This window comes from Lampris incognitus, chromosome 2 (assembly GCF_029633865.1).
Source record: "Lampris incognitus isolate fLamInc1 chromosome 2, fLamInc1.hap2, whole genome shotgun sequence".
In the NCBI taxonomy this organism is placed as follows: Eukaryota; Metazoa; Chordata; class Actinopteri; order Lampriformes; family Lampridae; genus Lampris; species Lampris incognitus.
The window spans coordinates 31,501,771-31,513,017 of NC_079212.1; the positions used below are offsets into that span (position 1 = coordinate 31,501,771).

The 11,247-nt window shown below is 40.3% G+C and overlaps 1 protein-coding gene across 1 annotated transcript; it reads left to right on the forward strand.

Annotated features, from left to right (window-relative positions):
- The first annotated feature begins 272 nt into the window (after nucleotides 1-272).
- LOC130106743 (ERBB receptor feedback inhibitor 1) lies at nucleotides 273-11,032 on the forward strand. Its single transcript, XM_056272975.1, has 4 exons — nucleotides 273-421; nucleotides 5,638-5,808; nucleotides 6,609-6,688; nucleotides 8,541-11,032. The coding sequence occupies exons 2-4, from the start codon at nucleotides 5,762-5,764 to the stop codon at nucleotides 9,680-9,682; spliced, it is 1,269 nt and encodes a 422-aa protein (XP_056128950.1). The 5' UTR covers nucleotides 273-421; nucleotides 5,638-5,761; the 3' UTR covers nucleotides 9,683-11,032.
- The last annotated feature ends 215 nt before the right edge of the window (nucleotides 11,033-11,247 follow it).

The window sequence follows — 11,247 nt, forward strand, 5'->3', positions numbered from 1 at the left end:
TACATTTTAAAGAAAAAAGAAAAAAGAATTGAATGATGTAAAAGCTAAATCCTGCAGTGACTCGAACGGTCCCGGAAGAATGAATAACCATTCTGGGATTCTGCACCTGGATTATTGAACATGGATCAAGACAAGAATGAATAACGTTAACTTCATTTTAGGGGTGGATGTTTCCCTTTAAGAAAAAAAAAACTTGGGTGGAGTTATGTCCGAGTGCTAGATCCATTATAAAGAGATGCGAGCGGGTAAATGTCATCGTTTCATGTTGACAGGAGGGAGGACGGAGCACGTGTGGTTTAAACAAGTGCGAGCGCGATGGTGTATCATCCGACTAGGATTAACACTGTAATCTGCGTTGGCCCAGGTACCGGTAATCCCTACCCACATGTACCACCCGCCTCTGTTCGCCTTTACTTCCACTGTAAGTAACCCTGGTAGTTTGTTCACTCATGAGATTACCTTTAAATATTCGAGGAAAACAGGGATCGTATGGTTTGAGCAGGGGGGAAAGGTGATAAGAAAACAAATTGTGATTTAAAACTTTTCTAAAACAACATTAACTTTCTTTTTTTTTAATTCGAGCGAAATATCCTGAGATGATTTACTGATGTAAAGATCTCAAAGCCTGATTAGGGAAAGGCGATGCATGCCGTCTACACCCAGTCGGATATTGTCGCCTCTTTCACCTGGTAATAACACAGCTAATCCTCTTTTAGACATCTGGGGAGTGTTTTATTCAGAAAGGCAGGCTGCTCGATTCTCGTCAAAGATCACCGATAATCGCTCCAGGTTTCAGTCCGGAGACGCGTCACTCCAGTCGGCTTCTGGTGTTCGGAAATACCGCCTTTTCCCGTCAACCCAGCTGTAAATCAACGGTGTTCTGCAAGTGTTTTATTTGAATTATTTCGCGACTGATTTCGTTGTTCATAAGGTTTACGTCAACTTCATAAACGAGAGCCCGTTTCAGATAAGTAGCTTTTGTAGTTCTAGGCGGCATTTAGAGATAGTCCAGTATGTGTGTGTGTATGGGTCCTGGCATGGACGGAAACCAGACAGGGACGTTTAATATCGCTATAAACTCTTTAACTGGCCTGTAAATTTCCACAACAAGAGAATGTAGTGTTACGACGTTTTATCCGGTCTGGTCTAATCCCCTGGACAATACCGTTCTCTGTGTAGATGAGCCGTGATTTGAGACATTTTGAGAAATCGGATTTCTGAAATAGCTCCATGGGAATTTCCTCTTACATGTTGGTCTTCGAACTAATATTAGTAAACCTGGGATATGTTTAAATGGATATTATTGTCTGTATAACTGACATTTGATGAATTGCCTTCACACCGGAATCTGTATTTTGTACTTTAACGCAGTATGCTGGCTATTGAATCCCAGTCTTCACCAGTCTAGTCAGAAATCTGGAATTATGGCCCAATAACGACTGACTAATAAATGATTTGTTCACTATGCTCGACTCTCGCGTGGGAGGCACGATCCGATTCAAAAACATGATCGAATAATTTTATTCTACGGCGTGTTGGCGTTTAGCCGACGATACAACGGAAAAAATCCTGTATGTTATAAACGTTGGCTGTTCATAGAGGTGATTAACATGCATTAATAATACATCTACTTTTAGACAGTAGGGGAAATTAAACTGAATATGGGTTTGATAAGAACTGAAGGCAACCAGGAGAACAGCTGGGCTGGATTTTGGCATTGATTGCTTGTTTAAACTTGATCACAGCTCTACAAACTTTGCTTTCCCTTAATTTGAGATTTATTTTTACCTGGTGACAGCGGTTTAATTGATGCTAAAGGCTTCCAGTGCTTATTATTTCAGAGAGAGTAAAAAGCCATTACACCACCTCTTGCAACACTACCCTGACCACAACGAAGCCACGTGGATTTACTATAGGCAGGTTATTGGAGATACTAGGAACCACAGGCACCTTTTGTTAACTTAATTTTCCCTTACCAAATTATTTTCATAGAGAACCTTCATCTATTTTGCGAAATTTATAGGTTTTAAGTCCTCACCTGTGTCCACCTTAGTATAGAAAAGTAATTCAGTGTTTTTTGTGCATGCTCAAGGCTGGGAAGTAACTCGGGAATTTTTATGAACAGTTGTCGCCTGAGATGGGTTTTGGGTGTATTTCTGATGAAATACTGCAGCAGTTTGGCATTCACAAGAATATCAACAATGAGAAGATTTACACTGAAAGATTTGTTCATGTATTGTGCAGCTTTTATTGGTAGTGGAGCTTATCTACAGCAAAGTCATGTTAAACTCATGCTTTTTTTTATTGCCAAGTAAAATGGGTTTTTATTAACCATGAATGACTAGTGGATGGATGGCTTGCTGCCTGAGAACCGTCAAGGAAGTCAGGACATGCCAAGGACGATACATCAAGGCTCCTGCCTGAGATAAACAAACCAGTTGATGGATTGTTTTCTCCTATCTGGGTGCATGTGTTTCCAACATAAGATCAGCCCCTTGTGCCAGTGCCCTCAATCCTCCACACGCTCATGCCTTGGCCGTCTCTGGGTGTCTCCATGGCATGTCCTCAGGCCTGACCTCATGGGAGAGTGCGGTTGGATTGTCAGGCTTGCTTTTTCTGCACAGTCAAGGGAAACAAAGGCCCCTTCATGCCCGAGAGTGGCCTCATTCATGGACACTGAGTAATTGCCGGTAGAATTCATGATTGTTTGACCGCTTCCATCGCCAAGGCACACAGATGGAAATGATACTACAGGTGGTTGTTTTGAGAGACATAAATATTCAAATAGATAAGCATATGTCAGAGTTTTGTTTGCAGTGGCTTGTGGTCTGCTTTATGCGTGCCCTGCGTTTTTTTTTTGTTTTTTTGTTTTTGCATCCCACATTGAGCATAGACTGAAAGCCCACATATTCATTGCATGGAACAAAGCGAGATCACATTGTGGTTGGAGAGACTTTGCAGAATAAATGCATCTTCTGATTCTGTTTGACACCTCATATGTCCCCCCGTGACATGAGAGGAGGGAAGCTTACTGTATAGTCAGTAGTTGGCTGGGTGACTGCTCATACAAATCACCTCCGTTTTGGAAAATTTGAACTAGCGTTGCCAAGTATATTTTCTTGTGTTTTTAATCATCTGGGAAATTGATTGTTTTACTGTGTGATTACAGTCAGATCATTAACAAAGATAGTTTATATCAGTTCAGAATACTTAGGGACTAAATAGGTATTCAGGTTGGACTGGGATTATGAGTATATTTCAGATTTGAGATCACTTGAGACCCCCTGATGAATCTGGAAAATGGCTCTGGACATTTTGATAATAACCAGTGCTTCAAGTGGGCAGGTACACACCACTAGATCATAGTGATGTGTCTTTTGATTTTGCAAGTTTAGGGACTTTTTCTTGCTTATAGCCACATCTCGTAAGATCCAGGTGTGCATCATGTTTATGTCCCGGCCAGCTTCTCTCACTGATATGCTTTCTCCCTTAAAAGTTATTGTGTTTTGTTGCAGTCCATAGTGATTAATTTTAGTGAGACCTCACTTAATGTCAAACCAAAGGATTTCATTACTCAAACCGCACCATGTTACACAGTTCCAGAGTCTTTCACATTAGACTAGTTAACATCACTACTGACATCTTGAATTCATTGCCACTTGTATAGCAAGCATCTGAAAGCATAGCATAGGATAATTACATTTTGGTGGGTTGTGCTTTAATAGAATGTCTTGTGTGTTAGTGATCTTTTTTTTTGGACGAAGGATGAAACATACATACATTTTCACACCTGAGAGCCTGCACCATAGCAATACAATATTGTCATCACTACCTTGTAACTTGATAATTACAATTCATAATCAGAAAATTGTTGTCCTTTTGACTGCAGAAATACATGGTATAAAAGGCAGCAATGTCTCTTGATGTCCTTTAATATTCATTGTAAAAGATCTAAACTTAAAACGCCAAATGCCAACAAGGAGTGTACCTACACCCCCCCCCCCCCCAAGTCACAGATAATAAATTCACTTGGTGATGAAACACCACAGGGCCAAAGGGTCCAGGCTTCATTTAGCTTAGTCAGTCATCATGTATCGGTAGAGTGACCTTCACCTGACCTAGAGTACATTCGTTTATCTCCACTCAAAAAGATATCAGTCGGTCTTCCTCTTTGTATCAGAAAACAGGAAATGGCTGCCAAACACAGAGTTTTATATCATCCACTACTAGAATGGGCAGCACCTGATCCACGAGCACGCAGGCTCTGTTTTGTCTCCGCGCTACAATATCAGCGAGATTATCCCCGACTCTCAGGAAACAGCGGCATGTTGGTTTACGAATGTTTCTTTTTTTCTGTTTGTTGTTTGGATGATTGTGCAATTTTCCCACTATGGTGAGTTAAGTGCACAGGGAGTTTGTAAATATGGATCCATGTGAAGAAATGCATAGACATGTCATCTTAATTCCATAGCTATATAAATCGAAAACAAGAGTTATCTTGACTGGATTATGGATAATCATCAATTCCAATATTTGTCATCTGATATTTCACTTTTCATGTACAGGATTTATAAGTCTGTACTCTGCCTTAACTTGCACTTCAGTATTCTGATTTTAATATTTCACTTACTTGAATAAATCTTATGTTAGGGTACTCTATCAGTGACAAACTCTTGCCTTTATGTACTTGCAGAGCCGTGCCTAAACAGGTCCATAAATTCATATTTTTTGGTGGCATGCATAAAATCCCAGACTCCTTTTTTCAAGTGAATGACCAGAGAGCTCTTTTTAACTCTTGATTCAGAATTTTCCCCAAAGATGGATGCAGTGCGTACATCAAAAATATCTCATTTAGTTTAGCGGGCATCATCAGTGATGAAACATGATTGATAATTCATAATCAACTGGGATTTACAAGAGGGAATTGGAACAATAGGGGTTTTTTTTGGGGAGTTGAATGATTTTCATTTGTGCTTGGGATAAAAGTCATGCCAGTGGCGTTATTCCCCAATAACGGAACTTTCCCCAATTATCCCATATGGAACGAATGGATGGTTCCATGTAGCACTGATTGCAACAGATTGGTTGGCGACAGAAAAGAAGGAGGGAAAATGAGAAACCGCAGCCTATTTATTTCTGACCAACAGGTTGCACAACATCCGCTTTCATTACACAAATGCAGTGATGATACAGGTTTTGTTTGATGAAGGGGGAGGCATTGTACAGATTGCTTTGGTTAATCTTATTGGTTCGAATCGTGATGCACACCCATGAGCCATGGTGATTCATGCAACAAAAGACGTTTTTCAGAAAGGAGTGGAAATGTGGGTTGACGTGAAAAAATAAATACTAAAAGATTGTTTGATAGAATTACCAGAGGGCCTGGATAATTGGTAAATGCATAAAAAAAACAACACTTTTCATTTCAGAGTGTCTTTATGTAGGAACAACCAAAAGCCCACACAATATGGTCAGCCAAACTATAGTTGGCTCAGAAGAGACTGGAAAGGTTCGAAGCGCTTTTGTGACAAATGTTTACTTACATCTGTTGCTTCAGTAAACTTGCTGTATCAAGAGTTAATGATATCTGGGGTAAAACAGTGAAATGATTCCTATGGTTTTATTCTTGTCTTGCAGTTTATCTCTGGTCAAAATGAAGGAATAATGATCATAGCTGAGCTGGCTTGTGTTGGGGCTTTTCCGCTGAGCTACTCGGACCCTCATCCTCTGTGAAGACACAACTGGCCCTTTCAGCCACAGCATGGCTGGGAGCCGGCCTACCTACTGGGGCAAGCGGGACCTCAACAGGTACGCAAACACCATTTGGATGTACAAGACATCATCAGCTTAGCGGGAATCGTTATGTCATACGTGGCATTTCAAAAAGTCTGTGCTTGCTTCTCTCGAATATTGAATTTCGTTGTGAAAACTGTTCTCTGACGTTACACATCCTCATCACCTGGTTTGTTGTAATTAAAGCAGATAATTAGTTATTATCTAAATAACAGTTTAAAATGTTTTAATTAATATTAAATCTTGCTGAAGATCAATGCTTTTTTTCATGCCAGTTCTCATTTTTCTCAAGGATGCATCATTACTTTTGAATGGTGGATCTCTTATATTTTAAAAAATAAAACCAATTCATTTCATACAGAGGCACAGTCAGTGAAGGTGGGGAATACTATGATCATACAAAGGAGCAAAAGCAGCAGAGTAACTCAGACGGATTGAATTAACAGGGCTTTCGTCGATATTTTCTTCTTCTTAACGATTTGTTTAATCTCATCAAATGGCCCATCAAATGAGGTTCAAATACCCCTTGACACACACACACACACACGCACACACACACACATATATGTGTGTGTGTGTGTGTGTGTGTGTGTGTGTGTGTGTGTGTGTGTGTGTGTGTGTGTGTGTATGTAAGTATGTATACAGTATGTAGATTGTCTTCACTAACAGTGCCAAATAGGTCATGTGGTAGTGCATATGTCGTGTTTGTTGTCATGCTCATGACTTACTCGTGATAAGTTATGTGTAGGAATCATTTACATATGTTGGTTTCCCTATGGATTTCTCAACCCTTAACCTCTCTTGTTGTCCTGCAGCCTGAGCTTCGGTTTGGCTGCAGACATGGAACACAGCCTGACAGCGCCTCGCCAGCAGAAAGTGTCCAAGGAATTTAAGAGTGAGTTTTGCATTTTCAAACGTCCTTTACATTATTCGACCACAGAGAAAACTGGAAATGGAAAACTGACCATTACTGGAAAATGGGTCATTATTAGAGAATTTCTCATTTACTAAAATACTTGTGAATGTGTGATAACGTTGGTTTTGAATGTGTCAATTAAGACTTCTATTTTGTTTTTTTCTTATGATACTTGGCTTCTTTTTACAGAACTGCTTTCCACTAACAACCTGTACCATGCAAATTATGGGCGTTAGCTACAAGTTAAATCCTTAATCAAGTGTTAAGTGTTCTTCATACAAAATATGTTATTATTAAGCACTAGAGTAACTGTTTGATGTACTTTATATAAGCAGATATTGTCTTAAAAAGGTGGCAAAGTCAAACCCCATTTCATGTACAAAGGCAGATTAAGTGAGTATAGATAATTTTACCATCATTAGAAACCAAAACTATAAGTGAGAGAATTCTCTATCACGGTAGAGCGACATAGGAGAAGTCAAATGAGAGCAGTAAGAAGAAAGGAAAGAAGGAAGGAGAGAGGGCAGGAAGGAAAGATATGTCTGTCTGTTCACCAGCTGTTCCTGTGGTCTGGGGCGAGTCGGATGTTTCTGCGGAAGCTGTGGAGAAGGTTATGGGAAGTTCCTTCAGATTGTTGCTCTCCGCTCAGATAAAAGAAGGCGATTGCTGCGGTCAATCAGGGTGTTGTGGCTGATGTTTGTTGAACAGGCCGATAGCTTAGGCGATTGTTTTTCCACCGTGCCTCCTCTCCTGTTTCCTATGCTGTAGATTTATACAAACGGCGCACAAACAGCAGGTTTAACAGACCGACCTCTCCGTGTTTTTCTGCTTTGTTTAGACAGATAGTGGGGGGAAAACAGACGTTTCACTTGCTCAGAATAGGAGGAACACTGTGGCCTACACATATTTCCATCCTCGGATGATCACAGGCTCGGTAATAGTAACAGCTATAAAGCCTTGCACTTCAACCACACCATCCCCATATATATATATATATATATATATATATATATATATATATATATATATATATATATATATATATATCCCTTTAGCTTCAGTTAGAGTCTCAAAGGGCTTTACATGCCCACGAAAGAGGGTAGATACAGTAAATGACACCCCCCCAATCCAAAAACTCTCAATTCAGATGAAGAAGAACTCAAAAAACTTTCACAGATAAAATAATGGGACAAACCTCAGGAAGAATGATTAAAGGAGCAACCCCTCTTTCTTTCAGGACAGACAGACATGGGCAAAGTAGAAAATAAGGCATCAAATTAAGAAATAACACTTAATCACTACACTGGGAGATAAAAAAGCATTGCAAAGATCACAGCATAAACTCTAGAAGCTTAACATGGTTTTAGTCCTGTTGTATTCCTCTAGATAAGGAAATGAAATTAAATGAAATAAAAAAGTAGGTTTTTGTTGAATCTATCATAGGCACATAATGCATCTCTATGATAGATTCATATTTTTGTCAGTTTTTTTTGTTTTTTAATGACAATTTGTCTCTTGGCTCTAATTCTCAGAGGAATTTCTTTCCAGTCTGATTAAAAACCTGTATTAGAAAGCAGCTCTTTCAGGTTTACATTACCATTCAATATGTTATGATTTACAGTTTTGTTTAGCGGACGCTTTAATCCAAAGTGACATACATCTGAGAGGTAATTGGCTTGTATAGCATTGTGAGTCTAAGCCACGAACTCTTACTGGAGACTCATCCCAACCGAGGTTTGAACCCCCAATCTCTGGCCGTCGTTCTTACCTACTGAGCTATCCAGCTCCAGTTTCAAGTCATAACTTTATATTTGTTTTACCCCTCTCCCAGGAAAGTTCTCCTTATCCCAGCTGCCTTTCGACTCCGATATCTATCACTCGACGTTGCACCACGACACACCGCAGCTCCAGGAAGGAGACCAGGTGGTCCCCTCATTCAAGAGGCTGACCATGCTGGAGGGCTGTCACAGAGAGTCCAAGCCCCTGCCACCTCTGCCTGACCCTGCGGAGCTCATGCTGGACGAGGCAGCCGACAGCGAGGTGGAGTTTTTTACCAATGACCGCCGCCGCCTGTTGCCGAAGAGCTGCCCCAAGGCTGTCCACTATGGATCCTCCAGCAGGGGCACCTACAGAGGCTATGGCCAAGTCAACTACGCCTATCAGGAGAAAGCCTTGGATGGTGGTACCGCTGGGTCTGGTATTGCTCACTCTTGGCCAAACACAGAGGACAGCATAGCTGCCGTAGGATGGATGAGTAGAGGAACTAACACTGGATCAGGCTTTGACACTGAGGGCTGGGCAATAGATGGGGTTAAATATGCAACCCAGGGGCAGCAGCTAAAGAGAAAGGACGATGAGCGGACATTGATGGCAGTCGAGGATACCTCTTATAGGAAAAAGCCTGACCAGCTTGTATCTCCATGGCTTCGGTACTCCTATTCAGGTCCTGCTGATCACCATCCTCACAGCAATTTGACACCCTGTCCCACTGAGAAACCTGAAATCCCTCCTCGTAGACCTATTCCACCCAAGCCATCTTCTCTCACAAAGACGGTAACCAATGAATGGTCAATCAGTGACAATGACGAAGACAAACCTCCCAAAATTCCTCCAAGGGTGCCCTTGGTCCCAGCCTGCCCTCCACGTACTCCCAGCCCTAAAAGCCTTCCCCTTTATATCAACGGAGTAATGCCTGTGACTCAAAGTTTTGCTCCCAACCCAAAATACGTTAGCAAGGCAGTACAGGAGCAGCAGAGTGAAAAAGCTCCCCCTCCTGGCCAGTGTTCCCCCTGCATCGTTCCCGTGATGAAAGATGGAAGGCAGGCCAGCGCCACACATTACTTTCTCCTCCCATGCCGTAGGGAACATAACAGACAACAACAGCAACAAAACAAACACAACAACAGAACAAACACAACAGAGAGGAAGAATGACAACAGTGGGGGCAGACCAGGGTGGAGGTGCCAGAACTGACAGAAACTGCTCTGTGATGTATTTCTCACTCAGTTTTTCTCAAAACTGTCCACTACAAACTCATCGTCATTCCTTCAAATGATGCTGCAGACAGTCGCATCCAGTTTGTGAGCAGCATCAACCTGGCACCTGACACTTTCAGCATAACAGCCATTCTAACATTACTGGCTAATGTCACCGTGTTGCTTACTAATTCATGGTCAATGTTGGAGAGATGTCTGCTCATGTAAAACCCAGAAAACAGCATAACATCTCGGTATGTACAGTAATATTAATGTTGGATTATTAATGTTTGTGTCATGAAACCTTTTTAGATTTAGTAATAGCCTACAGGTAAAAAGGAACTTGTTGTCCACACAGGACCACTGTCTGAAAGGGCTTGGACATTTTCCATTTACCCATATTTCCTGACTGGAGGTTTCTATTGTAAAATCCCTTAGATTAATATAAAATTAGATTATAAATGAAACTGTTTTAGAGCCATATAGTTGACCACAGGAACAGTACAAGCTGGGCTTGTACAAAGCAATCCTTTGCATGTTATTTACTTTTTTTTCCAATATTGCTTGAAATACTCATCTTGATATTGATTTAATGATTTTAAAGGAATCAGTACTTGCCACTTGAGAATACAGATTTATAAAAGAAAATAACAGTTGAGAAATTGGTGAATATTACTGTGACACACTAAAAACAGAATGTTTTTTTTCTCAACTGCAATGACACGAAAGGCTTCAGCCCAGTAAGACATGAATTTATTTCACCTTTTCCCATAATAGTGATTGAAACAGCTGCTCACAGTATCAGACTAAGTAGTGACTTTACAGTCATAGTGTTAATAATGAGACTTTTACAACTGTGTAAAAAGTTGGGCTTAACATGTATTGATTTACTTCTGTTAACTCTGGGTCAGGTTTTGTCTGATTTCACTTTTTTCTTTCATTTTTCTTCTGTGAAAGTTTTTTTGAAAGACCTTACATTATGTATGTGTTTTGAAAACTCACTTTGCAAATTCCAGTCAGCAGCTCTATCTGTCCGTCAGTGACCCTTTAAACACATACGTGTGGTTTATACCCCATGTTACTGTGCTCAGTTATAATTTATTTTCGAGCTGGTATTATCTCTGATATGCCGTAGTAGTGTTAAAGCACACAGAGAGCACATGTTGCACTCATGATGCATTTATAATGGCGAGGTCCTCGTTTACAACTTCATAACATCAGCAGGTTGCAGTTCTTATGGTTTGGTCTTGACAAAGGCTGTTCATAATTTTTGTAATTTTGTGTTTATTTGTGTCAAGTCAGTTCTGGTCAGAAAATGTATTTTTAACGTATTTATAGAAATAAATTAATTTATTTGCATTATATTTTTTTTCTCACCAAGAGTTTGATTTGTCATAAGGAAAGTTGGTTTATTCTGGATTATAGAATATTGTTGGTGAACTGCAGAAACAAATAGAGACTAGATAAAGTCAAATGATTTATCTGCTGTACTTTGGGAAAGACAAGCATATTTATGGCCATAGTAAACATTTTGAAGGCTACTAGTAAAGCTATTACTTATTT